The 17,851-nt window shown below is 38.1% G+C and overlaps 1 protein-coding gene across 2 annotated transcripts in view; it reads right to left on the bottom strand.

The window, feature by feature from the left end:
- Positions 1 to 1,185: 1,185 nt before the first annotated feature.
- The window catches only part of adamts3 (ADAM metallopeptidase with thrombospondin type 1 motif, 3), a 114,141-nt gene continuing 97,475 nt past the window's right edge, over positions 1,186 to 17,851 (bottom strand). For both annotated transcript variants that reach the window (XM_048189091.1, XM_048189092.1), the window contains 5 exons: positions 17,660 to 17,816; positions 16,961 to 17,093; positions 7,626 to 7,833; positions 5,919 to 6,036; positions 1,186 to 3,624 (listed from right to left, as the gene is read on the bottom strand). In XM_048189091.1, coding sequence (XP_048045048.1) covers positions 3,143 to 3,624; positions 5,919 to 6,036; positions 7,626 to 7,833; positions 16,961 to 17,093; positions 17,660 to 17,816 — 1,098 coding nt within the window. In that variant the 3' untranslated portion in view covers positions 1,186 to 3,142. The remainder of the gene's footprint in view (positions 3,625 to 5,918; positions 6,037 to 7,625; positions 7,834 to 16,960; positions 17,094 to 17,659; positions 17,817 to 17,851) is intronic.

The raw sequence follows: 17,851 nt of genomic DNA, 5'->3' as shown, positions 1-17,851 counted from the left end.
TTCACATATTGGATTCAATCGTTTTGTCAGCTTGATTTCTTTCAACAGGTTTTGTGTTTATTTTTGGAACTGATCGATCATAGGCCTTATTTATCTGAGCTTACATACCTCAGTTTTTGAGTGAAAAAAGCATTATTTGTGGATATTTTTTTATATATAAAATATGAAAAAAAAAAAATAATAATAATTGCACTGGTGATCACACTAGTGTGTTTTAATGTTTAACCAGGAATTCTGGCACAAAGTCACACTTGTGGTGTTCACAGTCAAAAATGACTGGCCTATATTCTATATTGAATCAAATAAAACATTTAAAGCTACTTTTTGTCAATTTGATGCTTTTTTTCATTTAACACAATAATGACTTTAAATTATCTTCTGGAGGTAATTTCTCAGCCAAATTCAGTGTGCAATTAATTTGCCATTATTTCAGTGAATTAATTGGCACATCATGTAATTAGAGTAAAATGTATAATTGCTTGACAGCCCTGTAAAAAGTTTGAAAACATTACAATTTTTTAACGTTTTTGAGCATTAAAATGCTCACCAAGGCTGCAGTGCAGTGCAGTCAGATCAGTAAAATTGTTGAATATTAAGTGTCCCCAACTAGGCAAGAGTATGTACCAGAATCTTCTAAAAATGGTGTTCTAGGCTGAATAGCTTGTAAAAACATGCAACATTGAATGTATAATATACATATAATTTTTGCTCATAATTCTGAATGGATCTTAAGAAATGAAAGCCTGCCACAATATAGCAATTTTGAGCCTGAAGGTATGTGGAGCTGGAAAATGAATGGGTAACCAAGGTTATACTTTTATATGAACACCATGTGCAACACCAGGGTAGTGCTCTCAAGCAATTTAATGTTGCAATAACATTTTTGCCTCAGTAAAATAATTGACTTCCATAGAGAAGTCTGTATAGACATCCATTGTGACAGAAAAAAGGAAATTTCAATAAAGAGCATTTTCAGTCTATTTAATTTTCTTTTCTGTTTAAAGCCTCAGTGCTCTAGCACACATATCCCTACATACATTTGATATAAGGATTTACATAATACATTTAGTAGGATTCATTACATGTTGAATTAGCTGTTGCTATTTTCACAGGAAAGGGGAAAATGTGAGTTCACATTTAATCAAACAACAGGGCAAACCTAAAAAGTACTCTTAAGAGACAGTGCGGTGTTTATTACTTTCTTTATTGCTATGTGCTCCCCATTACAAAAAACAGCCTCAGTAGTGTACACTCCCATTACAACTAGCAAAAGTACAAATTAAAACAAAAAGAAATGACTGCAAGCAACTGAAAGTGTCTTTGTAAGCCAGAACAACAATTAATACTTAAATGGACATGGAATTGTGAGGATATGCTTTATCCTTTTGTATTGGGTGTCTGTCTGTGGCTTAGGGATTGTCAATTTAACATCTACTATTCACATTCTTTTGTGTTTCTGAAAGCTAGTTGATTTTATTAGTAACAAATTCTTTGTTAGCAGAAAGTGAACAAGTTTTTTTTTTGTGACGCACACAACGTTCACCTCAGCTTTCATCGGTTGAATGAAGTTGTCTATTCTAGAGGATCAAGTCTTGTTTTAGGTAAAGCTACGAATTAACTGTAAAAACAGTTTCGTGTAGGATTGGGTGATGGACAATGAATCGCCGTAAATGACAGCTTTGTTTAGGATTTTCTCTACAATATTTCTATTCTAAAATGGCCGAGAAACAGCTTTCCCTTATAACATCTCAAAAGCTGAGCATGTCTTATTGTATCTAAAACGGCAGTTAAAACAACAACAACAAGGCTATTCGTATGTCTACTTTTGTTTCTATTTACTTTTGTGAGCGACTCTTACTACTCAATGGGAGCTTGTGCTTTTGTTCTGAAGTAACAGATAATGAAGTAACACTTAAGAAATGATGTTGAACTTTGAATCTCAATAAATACTCTAAAGTTCTCAATGGTATATACAATAGCTTTACAGTAGCACACAGGTGAGAGTGTGTGTACGGTTATGAACAGCTGAACTCCACTGATAGATTAACTGGTCCCCTTGGTATTGCAGTCAGATGCATTGTGGTTGAGATATCACCCTCGATTATAAAAAATAAATAGCTTTCCTCTTCCTCAGACAAGAGATATCTTGTGCAGTATAAGATCTCCAGAAAGTCCAGCTTTACTCCTTCAAAATCCCACCTGAAACATCCAATTCACAATATATATGATGGGTCTCCTACATTATGATGAAGCTAGCTGCTTAATGACGTTCACACTCAATTTTGTCACTCAATTTTTCTGTCTGAAAAGGTGAATTCATAAGACAAAATAGGAGAAATCTAAGAGGCAAGTGTCAAAGAGAAGCCTCAACATCACAGGTAAACATTTTACGGGAAAAATTCTTTTGGAGGAAAACAAAGTCTACGAGAATTTATTTAATCGATGACTTGCTGAGAGGCTGATTCACGAGTGACGGAAATGCTTTTGTAACCAAAAGTAGAGATTTCATTGCACTTTTAATGGTATTTCACTGATGTTTTTCCTTTGGCTCACACCGTTTTGGAATACTAATTCTTCAGTGATTAACTCGTGGCTGAAAGCACATTTCCTAACATATTATTAACGTGTTAATATAAAAATGCACCGATAATGGTCCTGAATCTCTTATTTTAAAAATCCTCAGCTTGTAAGTTTGAAAAAAATAATACTGACATTTTCCATATACAGTATTTACAGGAATGTTCATAAATATTAATTGGTCAAACAAGTTTGGAGCTGTTAAAAATAAAACTGTAAAGATCGTGAAGTTTGATACAACTACAAGCGTTTCCTCACGAGTACCACCGGAGTCTCTTCACGTATATGAACCAAACCTCCATAGACCAGGATGCTGAAAGGATCATCATAAGAATGTCTTTGGCACATTCCCCTTCACAACAGTGTGTGATTGACAAGTGTGTTCTAAAAACAAATACTGCTGGTGGGGGAATTGAGAACATTTGAAAGTGAACCAGCACTTTTCCCTCTCTTGTTTTTAAATATCTTGAGGATGATCTGAAGGGAACGATGAATGTTAAAGATCTATATCTACAACAAACAAAGAAGAGAGAGACTCCAGAGGAAAAAAGACACAAACTAGCCTTCATCTCTCCACCTCGGATAATGCCGTTGGCCACTGAGTCTCTTGGGAACTTTCCAGCTGCCATGGTGCATCTTTAGCGGCGTCCTCATTCCACGAGCTATGGATCGTCATTGCAGGTAGATTTCTCACGCCAGGTTTGAGCCGCTTTTGAGTCTTGCTGTTCTCGGTATTGGGTTTGCGAGGCGGGGGAGTGGCGGTCTGCTTGGCAAATTGGCCTTGTGACGAGGATCCCCGCTGATGCTGCTGAGGGCCTTTCAGAGTTCCATTAACGGCTGAGGCTGAGAGTGTCTCCAGAAGTTGAGAGGCTGAACCGAAGCGAAGTTCCTCCTCCGTCTCAGCTGCTTCGTGCAGAAGAGGAGCAAAAGTGCCACTTCGCTTACTGCAGGATTCACAGCAGAGCTTGTTGTAACCTGGTATCGAGCAATAACGAGCCAGAACCTCCATCTGACAGAATATGGACTTGTCTCCTCCGCATGGCTCATCTGTCAGGGAAGCAGAAGACTTTTATTCAGTATTCAGTGCCGAATAAAACTCACAAAAGATTTTCATATTTCAGCTTTTTTTTAAAAGTCAGTGTCTTTATATCATCAATATTACCAAATACAGTAGGATCTATGTCTCTTTACATACAGTACAGTAAAAAAAACTGCCCATACACAATTATGATTGATATTTCACCCAAGTGATAGTTTTGACCACACTGGGAGTACACCCAACAGTTAACCCAAAATTTTGTCATGATTTACTCGTGCACCTTCAAGTTATTCCAAATCAGTATGACTTTCTATCTTTTGTGTTTCACATCAGTATGACAAATCAGTATGACTTTATGCCTGTTGTTTTGTGTTCCCATCCAGTTTCTGGTTATAATTTTTGTCATGTCTGACACTGTACATCTGTACAATCCCAGTATGCTGTTTTACAACCGAAAAATCACAATCCTAACCTTTATCTCCACCAAAATCTCAGGTGGCCAGACAGCGATTCATCTTTTCTCAATTGTTAAAATATTGGTGTCTGGGATGTCATGAGGCTAGAGACTAGTGTAATATTTTTTAAAACTATGCTATGAATGAATAGCACTCATAAACAGCTGCTGAGATTGTATTCTCACTTAAATTCAACATGTCACAATTAATAAGAGGATACTGGGGCTGTCAAGGTCTAAAATGAAAAATTGAATACTAAAAATATACACAAAAGTCCATACCACTTATTCACTTATTGTATAAAATCTTCTTAAACCATACAGTAGTTGAGTATATGATTTTCAGACTGAATCTTAACAATCGCTCACAAAATGGTGCTTTGGTATCTTTTTTGAAACTTAAAAAGTCCTCATTTGTTGCATTGTATTAAATTGTCTTCAAATGTGTTCCACAGAAGAAAGAAAGTCATACAGGTTTGGACGACATACGAGTGAGTAAATGATGCCAGAATGTTCATTTTTTGGGGCGTGAACTATCCATTTAGTGTTGATAATTAGCTATGTAAATATAGATAATGTAATTCTGGAGCCAATATTAAACTCAGAGGGTCTGTCGGTGATGTGGCAAGTCTGATGCATTGTATAGTGACGCTTATGTGTGGATGACTCTAATCTAATTTTCTGATCCTCTCAGCTTTACCTTATTGTTCCTCTCTCCTTTCACTGTCCTATTCAATACAAAAGTTATAGCGCACAAAAAATGCAGAGGTCCTCAGTAAAAAAGCCATGAGGTCTTTCAATTATTATAAGTCATAAAAGAGCCATTCCAGTTTTTGAAGTTGGATTATGGACTGTTTGTCACTAGGTAAACCACCAACTGGCTATGTTTTACAGATGAAAAGAAGCAAAATGCCTCCAGCTCCCTAAGGAGTCCCACTTTATACACAGATGAAAAGTTAAACAGTGTGCCGCAAGTGTCAGTTGTAAAGGGTAGGTGTTTTGTTAACCTTCCACTGAGTTGGATGCCATACAGGTGAAGCTTAAGCCATTGAACAGGAATTAGGGGGTGCTGTCATGCAAGCAGACACATAAAGAAAGTGCTATTCACACGGATATCTGCTGAGATTCATTTTAGATTTTGCACTCTTATCACTGTACTCAAGGCACACTGTGTTCTAACAAAAATGCTGACCAGCTGAGTGTTACTCATAAAAGATTGGAAGCAACTTCTTGAGAGCAGCGATAGAGTTCTCTTGAACAAAGTCAGGCCTTTATATTTGTTAAGAAACTGTTTTTGTGCTGTAGGCAGTGCATATCACCACAGTCAAACATGATGAAAAAAAAACAAGGGTAATGTGCAATTTAAAACTCATGGGGTGTAAAAAAGGTATAGGTATTTTTATTTAACAATTAAAAATGTTGCCAAAAGCTCATGTTTGGTTCATGCTTGTAGGCATTATGTGACCTAATTAATAGCTTTCTCACGCATAATTTGCGTTTCTAAATAAAAGCTCTCAACAGACAACTGAGATGGGGTAAACAAGCTTCTCCAGTGAGCAGTTGAGAAGTTCATAGACCACAAAAGCATTCTGGGAAATTCACTGTGGTTAAGGGCACCATGAATAATGTCATCAATGCAGATGAGTTTGTGCATTGTGCAACACTTTCCGTTCTCTTTCAATAGGCTTTCTTTTGTTGAAAGAACAACATGAACAGTTTAGCCATTCAAGATCCCATAAAATCGCTTGATGAGTGCAGACGTTTGTCCTGTGCTGACGTATTTCCTGTTGAAACCAATTCCCTGCTTTGGGACGCAGAATTTGTAATGGTGTGTCTATGTCATCTTACCGTGACAGGATCCTGGCCTGCAGACTTTGTGCGACTCAGGCTTCTCGCCAGTGCATTGATCCCCAAGGCGACATGTGACCAGGCGTCGTGCCACACCCTCCCCACAGGACACTGAGCACTGAGAGATAAGAAAGAGGGTGATGGGAACCACAGAGAAATGAATATGGTTTCAAACATCTAAAACTGTGTTCTAAACATGTGTTCTTTTCACACTTAGAAATAGTTAACCCTGGGTCATTCTAAACCCTGGGAAAACGGAATCCTATGTTATCTTTCTTCACGTTTCACACTGCTCATAATTTTCCTGGGGTTAACAATTAATCCTGGCCATTCATAAGATGATGTTTCACACTGTACATTCCTAAACCCTGGGTTAACATTCTTATTTCCATATCCGTGGTGTCAGTGTTACTGATTGGATGAATGTGCAAGCAATATGTTTACATAAACATGCATTGCACATCCTCATGTTACATATTGCAGACTGTACTATCCTGATTGTACTTTTCAGACTTTATAGGTGAAAATGAAATGGTTTCTTCTTTACTCCAATTGTTGCATTTTCTATCCCCATTTGGCATTTTCCCCCTCAAACACTCAAACTACTATTTAAATCCTATTTAAAAACAGCACACAGCATTTCTGGCCAAAGCACCTGAAAATGAGGCAGGCAATTGTCTGTTGGTTGCTAAGCATCTAGTCGTAACATTCTAACAATGCAACTTTTCACACCACAAAAGTGATTCCAAACCTGCTTCTAAGTTACAAGTGTGAAACGTTCTCTTTGTCTGGGTTAAAAGCAGCGTTTAGAACAACAATAACCCAAGGCTAAGTGCAGTGTGAAAAATTCAGTTGAATCACAGCCAAACAGAAAATATTTGATGTTTAACATACAGTTATGATGAGCAAACTTTAGACCAATGAGATTTCAAAGTAGGTGGGGATACGAAGAGTGACTATGCAGGGTTCATGTCCTGATGCTTGTTGCAGTCACAACTGGTTAGGACAAAAAAAAGTAAACTTTACATGAAAGGATTGCCTTCATCGTGCAGCATGTTGCTTTTATGTCCAGTTTTTATTGACACATCTTGGTGTTAATCCTTTTGCTTCAGGTCAAAATCAATACCACATAGGCTGGTTCACTAGAAGATTACACCTATTGACAGTGTATTAGCTCAAGCTCGATATGTCTGTATACAAATTTAAATCATCTAAAGACTACTTGGCAATTTAAACACTCAAAGTCTGGATTTTAGCTTTCTGACACAGCTGGGTAATAAGGTCACTGTTATGAAAAAAAAAATCTCTCTGGTTGACTTTTAAAATCATTATTGATAAAATTTATGGAAATGTCAGCTCTCACTTGGACACAATCAGTGAAGGAAAACAATTCTAACCTCAAGGTAAAAATTTCAAACTAAAAGGAAATATCTTCTAAATCTTAATTTGTTTTGTTTTCCTCCAGACGTTTCTTGACTTTCCAAAAAAACAAAAACACATTCTTCAAATGAGACTGATATCGCACTGATTTCAAGCCCAATTATACCGAAAACTGCTTGCAGAAAGTATTTCTTTCTGCCAAGCTTTGCAAAATATATTTCAACCATTCTTCTCACTTTCCCAAAATGCTACTTTCAAAAACCTTGACAACTATAGCACCTTTGTAATGATAGCAACCAAACATTATGTGACCTGAGAAAAACATACCTCTGACCAGGCCCCAGTCCTCCATTGGGCAGGGCAGGGTATTCTGTTACATGGCCTTCTGATCTCAGGGTTTTCTCCACTGCAGTATTTGCTGTGGATGGAGCGGTTCGTGCCCTCGTGAAGGAACTGGACACAGCGCACAGTGCGGATTTGGTATCCCAAGCTCCCACAGGTTTTAGTACAATGTTCCCACTCCTCTGTGATCCATCTGTCAGACGACAAATGAAATATGGTTCAATCCAGTTGTCGTGACGTACTGAATGCTGTTTCTGGATCCAGGCCTCCATTCACAGTGAGAATACTCAACAGCTATTTATCAGCACTGTTCATTCATAGCACACCTCTGAGCTAAGCTTTTAAAAACTCAGTGTACACTACAGTCTAGACTCACGCCGTCCTGGACACCAATTATTAACAATTCAGGAAAGATGAATCACTGTTTGGCCTACTGAGATTTCGGTATGGTGATAAAGGTTAGGATCATGATTTTTCAGATGTACTATAGTACACCACAAGCATATTTTAGCAGTGTTTGTTATTTGCTTTTGGGATCTGATAGATTGTTTGGACCCTGAAATGGTGATGTGTGACATCAAACTAAACATGCGGATAAATGGACATTACTGAGATATGAGATTTGGTCTGGGCATAGACATCCATGTGCATATGCCCACAGACCAACAATTGAGCAGACAATACCGGACAAAGAACTAAAGAAACTAAGGGCTTAAATACACAGGAAGAGTTCATTAACGAGAACAGAAACAAGTCGGGATTAATCAGATGACCACAGAACACAGGGTAAACGGGAGCAGGGAAAACTAAACCCATGATAACACATGATGAAACTAAACAGACATTGACATAACCCTGACATTACCTTTACAGAGATCATCTATAATCAGTTTAATGTCTATACTTTTTTTTATAAATTAAATTCATAAATCAACTTGTGAAGAAATCAACACACTTTCAGGCCAATGTGTAACTATTTTACGTTTTGGTGAATTGGTGGCCATAATTCGTATGAATTTGTATGATCTCACTGGAACATTTTCATATGATCTATTTATGCCCACTGATGGTTATGATCAGGGTTAGGTTTAGGGGTGGCCCTTCAAGCTCAAATACTGACTACATTAAAATGTTAATCATTCTGAGAAATCTCTCAACCATTTTCAATTATCCTTATCTGCCTATTATCATTCACAAGTCTGTCCCACTATTTCAGGACTATAAAACTGCACAACACATTTCCTCCTTAAACAGAAGGAGCTTCCACTCATTAATCCTTATCCCAAGACAGACCTGCTAACAAAGGTCTGCTGGATAAAATGAATCAGATGGACTATTTAGCAATCAGAATGTGATCAGAGAATGTAAATGCTCGGACTGATGAACTAAAAGTTGGATGTATCTGAAGATACTTTATAAAGCTCAAAACCAATCATACAGTCATTGAGAATATATCCAGGGCAGAACACAAGTAAAATGACACACGGTCAACTCTTGACTATGTATTAAAGACTGGTTAACAACAAATAACTAAGTCAGAACATTTAAAGGGAGAGTTCACCCAAAAATTATAATTCTGTCATCATTTACTCACCCTCATGTTGTTCTAAATCTCTTACTTTCATTCTTCTGTGGAATATATAAGCAGATATACTGTACTTTTTTGTTGTTCACATAATGGAAGTCAATGGTCACCAAAACTGTTTGGTTTCCAACATTATATCTTGTTTCACAGAAGAAAGTCATACAGGTTTGAAATGATATAAGGATGTAAATTATGAAAATGATGCCAGAATTTTCCTTTTTGGGTGAACTATCCCTTTAATTCATTTTTTTAGTGAATGATAGATGCCATATTATCAGTAAAAGACTACTTTAGACCCACTCAATGGTGGACAGTAATAAAGTATTGTCTTATTTTCTTAAATACATTTTTCAAGGAGGCCAATCTGTACTTTACTGGAGTATTTTTATTGTGAGAAATTTTTACTTTTACTTGACTACATTCCAAAGCATAGGCCTAATTTGGTATTTTTTACTGAACTGAATAAATTGTCATGTGCTCCAAGACACAACAGCAGTGTCCGATTCATGGTTGATTCTTTTCAATGAACCTGTTAAACCGGTTCGCAAATCGTACAGAATGATTCTTTTATGAATTGGACTGAACCGATTGCAGTTGTTCTCGAGTCAACAATTCACTGATTCAATGATTGGTTCAAAGTGAGTCTCTAGTTAACTGAATTTACAAGTCTGGCTCAAAATAAGCCAAGAAGCTTAATTGTATGTGCGACTAATGGCGCAAAAGTTACAAATGCCGAATTTTAGGATTGATTATAGTAAATAAAACTCATCTTTAGGTCACAACTGTCTGTTGTTTGTGAACTAAATCTCCATGTCCATTTCACCATCTCAACAATGTAGATTTTAAGTAAAAAAACATCACAACATAACATTAAAATAACGCACTTGCATGATATAAAACCAGTACGTTTGCATAGCATTTATACAAATGTTATGCATGATTTAGCCCTATGTGACATCTGCTTTTATTGTTTGTCAACACATATCACATAGCCTATTATGTATCTGCATCAACTAATCTTCCTTACTGACTAGTGCTGGCCACTTGACAATTCATAATAATTCATATTGATTTCAGACCCAGCAATTCTCCCTCCACCAGGTATTTTGAGCAGTAGGATTATAGAAAATATCTAATATAAAATTAAGGTAAAAGTATATATGTATATGAAAATCACAAAACAAACATTCATCTGTACTTTTTATACTTAAGTACATTAAAAATCAAGTACTTTTGTACTTTACCTCTAGTACAATTGGAAAGGAGTGCTTAAAACTTTTACTGAAGGGGATATATATACAGTATATACAGTATATATACAGAGGGGATATATATACAGTGTGTATAAGTTCCAAGCTGCTTTTCGGAATAATCGAAGAGAATGGTGACCACGGATGTCAAAGATGGAGCTTGAGCCATTGATTCCCATCCATTCAGGTTTGGAATGACATTATGGTGATCAAATAAAGAAGGATTTGTTTTTGAGTGTACTATCCCTTTAATGGATGGGAAGATTCAAATTTTTGACCACTGTATATTCCCCACATCGTGCATGTTTATTATATATTTCAGTTATTTTAATTAATGCTTTTAGCAATACAAGATGGGTATTCTTAGTTGCCTTTTTACACATTTTACCATATTTAATTATATTACACAGATTTTACTGCAAAAACAGCCTAGTAGTAGGTCAGCAAAGGAAGCAGAAGAAACTGAAATGGCCACCACCTACAGAGACAGCTTCGAGAATGAGGGAGATAAAAAAAAAAAATGAAAGAAAATAGGACAAGAGAATGCAAAGGGAATGGGAAAAGGGAAATGCAAGAAGAACTGCAGGCACAATCTCATCCTCTGCAGATGTGAGGGAGGAGGAGCCCTGGTGGCTGATGGGCACACAGAGGAAATATCAGAATCGAAGTAGGGAGGCATCACAACAGCTAAATCTCCAGCAATAGTTCAGCTTGTGGAAAATAAAATGATTCTGCAGCAGCTCCAGTAGTTTAACATTCACACATTAACATTTCAACATTTGTAATTTTTTACCATTTTTACCCCAAAAAATTTGTCTTTAGTGCATATTTAAGGACCTCATTTATGCTAACTGCATTCAATTTCAAATATTCTTTCCTGTGCCACATTAGGAGGATAATCTTTGGGAAAGTCTAAGGCTGAACTACAATTATGTGGCTTTCCTCTCAGCATGAAATGTACAAAGTGACGTGGGAGAGTGAACAATTATCATAAGTAAGGGGCTCAAATTATAATCTCATTAAAAAAGTCTCTTTACTCTGTGGAGCTCTATAGTACTATTCACACTGTTGCTAGTTTATCAAAGGAACTGATGATTAAAAGAAAAGGTACGTTATAGCTTCCTCTGCATGATGAAGCAGACATGCTTATGTACAACTGGCTAATTAGAGGTCTGTAATCTGGGTCTGTATAAAAGGTGTTTATTGCATTTGTCTTTAGACAGCGTCATGTTTACTGATAATAACAAAGGGAAAGGACGTGTGGAAGGCCCATATGTATGGACATGGTTTGGGTATTTTGTAATGCAAATTACAGTTACACTTTAGTTTAGGGTCTAATTCTCATTATTAACTATAGCTTATTATCATACATATTACTAGGATGTTGGCTGTTTATTAGTTCTTATAAAGCACATATTATTGCCTTATTCTGCATGGCCATATTCTACATTCCTAATCCTACCCAATACCTAAACTTCACAACTACCTTACTAACTATTAATAAGCAGCATAATTAGGAGTTTACTGAAGCAAAAGTTGTAGTTAATAATTAATAGTGAGAATTGGACCCTAATCTAAAGTGTGACCCAAATGACTTAACTCTAGCATGCAGTCGCTCATTTAGATTACTCCAAATTCATTAACCTTAGAACAAGCTTTAAAACAAATTCATGTGCATTCATGTTAAGCAGAATTGTTTTTTTGAGTTCTCCTGTGTATATAAATACGAATAATCCACACAATTATTAGTGAATGAGTTCTTTCATTTAGAGTATCTTGCAGTCTTACAATATCAGAGTTGATTTATAACGCTCAGTCATCTGTAAGCAGGTGGCTACATCCATTTTATTCCATCACTACAAGTGGATTTTGAAGTGATTTTCCCAAACACTTCAGATAATAGCTCATGACAGATGTACTGTACATACATTAGAGGGCGCATCTCCGATTATTGAGCAGTTTTCCTTTGTTTGTATATGTAATGATGAGTGATATAATGTTGTATCAATATCACTATTTATTAAAACAGTAAAAAAAAAAATAATAATTTGTTTATAAGCTAAATTATGTACTATTCATGAGTCATGCATTCACCATTCTGTGACATCAAAACCAACACAAAACATTAACTTTCCCCATCTTTTTTTAAAACAAAGTGATTTAACCAAAACAACTCTGATGGCCACGGAGCTTGGCCAATCTTGGTCACCAGCGTGTCCGGTTCACTCCATGCCAGTCAGGTCAGTGTCTTCTATGCCACAGACTGTTCACGTCCTGCCTGCCCAGCCACAGACTATTCACACCATTCCAGAGCCCTCAGCCAAGATGGCTGCCATGCCTGAGCCCTAAGAGATTGCAGCGCTGGCCATTATGGCCACAGCCATTTGGTGTATGTGGGCTGCACACACATCGAATCCAGCCAATGAATCCTCTCCAGAGACTGTTCCAGTCCATGAATCCGCTCCAGAGCCTGATCCAGCCCATGGGATCACCCCTGAGCCTGCTTCAACCTATGAGTCCAGTCCAGAGTCCACCTCAGTCCGTGAGTCCACTCCAGAGTTTGCCGCGGCAGAACCCAGCCTCATGGGCTATGGACTTCCTGTATGCCTGGATACGACCACAGAGGTCATCTCTGAGTTTCCCATCTGCCTTGACATGACCACGGAGGTCGTTCCTGAGTTTCCCGTCTGCCTTGACACGACCATGGAGGTCCTCCCTGAGTTTCTTGTCTGCCTCAACATGACCAAGACAACCAGAGAGGATGTTCTGCTCAGAGCCTTGGAGGGCATTCCTGAATTCCTGAACTTACGGCCCTAGTGGCCAAAACTAACCTCTCTGTGCTTCATGTTGCAGTTTCACTTGATCAAACTGCAACATGAAGCACAGTTCCGGGTGTTACCAGATCTGCCCTGGGCGTCTTCTAGTCCCCCATGGAGATCTCCAAGCCCATCTGAGCTGCTTTGGTGGTCGTCTGTTCCGCCGTGGGGGTCTCCAAGCCCGTCTGAGCTGCAGTGGCGGTCGTCTGCTCCACCGTGGGGTTCTTCAAGCCCATCGGCACTGCTGTGTTGGTCGTCTACACCACAGTGGAGGTCTACAAGTCAGTCTACACCGCTGTGGTGGTCCTCCGCTCCACCGTGGGGATCTTCAAGCTTATTTGCACTGCTGTGGTCGTCGTCTGCGCCACCGTGGGGATCTTCAAGCTAGAGGTCTACAAAGAAGACCCGAGACCCGTACGGGTTCGGGACTATATTTTAAATGGTCAGCCGGGTCCGGGTCGGGTCCTAATCTATTACTTCGGTTCCCGGGTCTGATTAACATTGTGTGTATACCCGAGCCGATTTGATTCGGAGATCACCCGGCCGTGTTGGGAGTCAGTCAGCGCTGTGCGTGTTTTGTAACTTGAAAAGTATGAGCTGGGAAATAAGGTGAAAAAACACGAGTGACCCCAGCCATCAGAAGCAGAGCGGGCGGAGTTAATGCAAGCGAACGGCGATCATCGAGTTTTACTATTCCTATCGTGTGCAACAGTAATGCAAACAAACTTCAAATCTCAAGAACTGCTTGTAGCCTTGCACATTCGCATTTAAATAACATAGCCTATTTCAAATCATTAACAAAATATGAACTATCACACAAATGTTTTCTGTGACGCTTAAAGCTTGTTTCAGGTTGCTCCAGCTAACGCGCATGTCTCATGCGAGCGCACTTTCTTTCTCCTGTTTTTATAATAACATTATGCCGTCTTGTTATATCTAAAGTTTTGGTCAGACTCGGCTCAGAAAGCACAGAAATGAGTAATGCTAACGTCAGCGGCCATGTCACTGAACAAGCAATCGTTATTATAGTTCAAAAGGGCAAACAGTCAAAGTTATTTTATTATGTGAGTTGACTCGAGTCTCGAGATACAACGAAATAATGCAAAACTGCAAAGTCGCATTTGTCATCGTGACAGCAAGTGAACTTTTAAAGCTGGAATAATGAGTGGATTAAGCATTTCAATCGGCAAGAGAGGAATAACTATGTGCCGGTCGGGTTCGGGTCCAGCTTAGACGGGTCCGGGTAGTACATTTATGGCATTTCTCGGTTCTGCACGGGTTCGGGTCCAACTTTCAAAATAATAGTCGGGCCGGGTCGGTTCCGTGTAGCACATTTACGGGTCTCTTCGGGTTCGGGTATGAATTTTTGGACCCGTGAAGACCTCTACTTCAAGCCTGTCGCCCTGGCCGTCTGTCCGGCCTCTTTCACCCTGGCCATCTGCCCTGCCTTCTTTGCCCTGGTTGTCTGCCCTGCTTCAGTTTCCAGGCCATCTTCCTCTCCATGGACCTGGCCCTCCATCCCACCTCCTGCTCCGCCTCCGCTCCACCTCCCTCCTGGACTGTTTAGGAATGTCTGGAAGCCACTCCTTTGAGGGGGGTCTGTGTTCTATTGTCATCATATGGACTCCATTTCCCACAATTCCCCATCAAGGAACCAATCACACACTCACACCTGTTTCCCATCAGTGACACTTAGTAAGCTGCACTCAAACACACACACACATGGCTGAGTATTGTTTAGCCTTGTTTTCGACCTTTCGTTCCTTGTTCCTTGCCTTGCCTTGCCTGTGTTTTTGACCCTGCACTGATTCTTTGTTTGATGATCATTTGCTGCCTACCTTGACCATAGCCTGTGTTTTGGATTACTCTTTTGCCTTGTCCTGTTGTATCTGTTTGCTGGTGTTTGACCTCTGCCTATACGACTACAATCATATTAATAAAGCCTGCACGTGGATCTCCAACTCCGTTGTCCCGTCCCATCCGTTACATCCATTTTGGTGAAAAAGGAATAACAGAATATGGTGGATTACACTTGAATAAATGTTATCTTTCAATTATAAATGTCTTCTAAATGTTTGTTAAAGGATTAGTTCACTTTCAAATGAAAATTACCACAAGCTTTACTCACCCTCAAGCCATCCTAGGTGTATATGACTTTCTTCTTCCTCATCAGCACAATCTGAGAAATATTAATAAATATCCTGATGCATCCGAGCTTTGTAATGGCAGTAAGCATTGAGTATGAGCGGAAGAAAGTGTCTCCATCCACATCCATCCATCCTAATCAAAGAAGAAAGTCATATACACCTAGGATGGCTTGAGGGTGAGTAAAGCATAGGGTAATTTTCATGTGACAGTGAATCCTTTAAACATGTTCAAATATTGGTATACATGAAGAAAAACTGTAAAATATGCTGTTTTTAGAACTGTATTCATCCAAAATAAAGGATGCATTGTGTAAACACATGGGTTGTGTAGTGTTACAAACAACGTATAGGTTTAAAAATCTAGTATTCCTGTATAAATGAACAAGCATAAATCAACCCATTATGCTGAATTAAAGTGAACAACTCAACATGCAAGCTTAAAATACCCCATGGTTGGGTTTGTCCATGTTTGACCCATCAGTGGGTTGCAAAAACAACCCAAATTGGATTACATTCAACCCCACCGTTTTTTCAGAGTGTAATACACTTGTAATGGTTTAAATGTCCATTTCCATTTACAGTCTATTAAGCCTCATAAAAACATTTTCATGAAGTAAAATTAATAATAAAGAGCTGGGTCAGTCGTGAAAAGGATATTAACAGAAGAAGTTGCAGAGCAATTGCTGTCATTGCTGCTTTTATATGGACACTGATTTATTCTCTTAATTGGTATTTCACTTAAGTGAGCCCATAACAAATGCACAGCTATGGCTAATAAAAGCAGAATAACTGCTTAAAGGAACACTAACAACTCGAGAGATTTCAATGTTTTTTTTCTTTAAGAACACTTCAAACCAGAGCCCTCAAAAAATGTCAATGCCAATAGGCGAAGAGGAAGTGGGATTGTGATGCTCAGAATTGCCCTCTAATACTGTGATACACATACTGCATGTAGACCCAACTCTGTGTATGTAAATGAAAAAGATATTCTTTGTGTGGATATGATGTACACTCAGTGGCATGTGTAGGCTGATTCTATACTGAAGGGTCTAAATAATTCTTAAACTCCTTGTGTTAATCATTAATGCAGGTCATGGACACACGCTTGATAAAAACAACACAAAAGCTGCTAGATTTATTTGTGGTTTTCCATGGAACAGGAAAGAAAGATCTTCATATATCAGTTGAAAATTAACCAAGGCTACACATTCAAGTAGAAGTTATAGGCTGAGGCAAACATGAAACATACATGCACAATCACACTATGAGATTTCTTCATAGTCTCTGACAAGAGAAATGAATGAAGCAAGACCTCCCTATAGTATAAAGCAATCAAAACCCAGCTCTGAGCTCCCCAAGCTAGACTGGTGAAGTGCTTATACATTATTTAGTGATGTTCAGGTTGAGTTATAAAAGATAAAAATCACATACTGTTCCATGACAAGCCATTCTATCTGTCACTGGAGATAAAAGGACAACAGTTATTGTGAGTGGGGTTAAAAAATGTTTAAATTCAACTTACTGTGGTTGCGTACAGTCCTGTAAGTTACACATTCTGCGAATAGGTTTGGGTTTCTTGTTGATGTCACAATAGCCTCTGTGCACCATTTTGTTGTCACCTTTTTTACGACACCCATATTTGGTGTATTGGAAGCCTGAAGAGTAAATAAAATGAAAGAACGGAGAGAAACATGATGTGTAATGAAGTGAACAGAACAAAATCTCTCATACACCTCAATAAACCAATAAACCATGATGTTGTTTCTTGGATGTCACAATTATTAGTTTATTAAAAATGAATATACTAATGATTAATAGTATTTTTTAATGAATTATAAACTCATATGCTGTCAAAATTATGATGTTGTATGACACTAGTTTTAATTAATGGATACAGTCAAGAAGGTCAAGCCTTCTGATGTGTGACAGACCAAAATCTCCATTTTAAAGAGGATCTCATATCAGACATTTTATGTAATTAAAAGCTACTTTTTTAAAAAATTATGTTAATTTTATGTTTGATAATAGTTTAACATTTCTAATGGTTCTGACAACAAAACAACCATAGGATTTGTGTCTCTAATGCTTAAAAAAAAAAAAGGAAATATCCAAAGTGCAAATTACCAAATGTCAAAATGATTGTCAAAAGAGACAGAGTAGCACCAGGAAATATATTTGAGTAATCTAAATAAGTTGAGAGATCACACTAAGTGGACGTTACCTCCAGCACAAGGTTTCGAACATTGGGACCAGCTTTTAAGTGCCCACTCATACGTGTCCTCTTGAATGACATTATTGTTGTTAAGGGGCACCGAATCTTCATGGATGATGTATTTGTACATCAGCGTGGACCTCGTCTCATTGTCTTTAGGTATAATCTAATGGAGTATGAAAAACAATAGGACAAAAGTCT

This window comes from Megalobrama amblycephala, linkage group LG4 (genome assembly GCF_018812025.1).
Source record: "Megalobrama amblycephala isolate DHTTF-2021 linkage group LG4, ASM1881202v1, whole genome shotgun sequence".
NCBI lineage: Eukaryota > Metazoa > Chordata > Actinopteri > Cypriniformes > Xenocyprididae > Megalobrama > Megalobrama amblycephala.
This window is presented reverse-complemented; position numbering and strand designations above follow the sequence as displayed.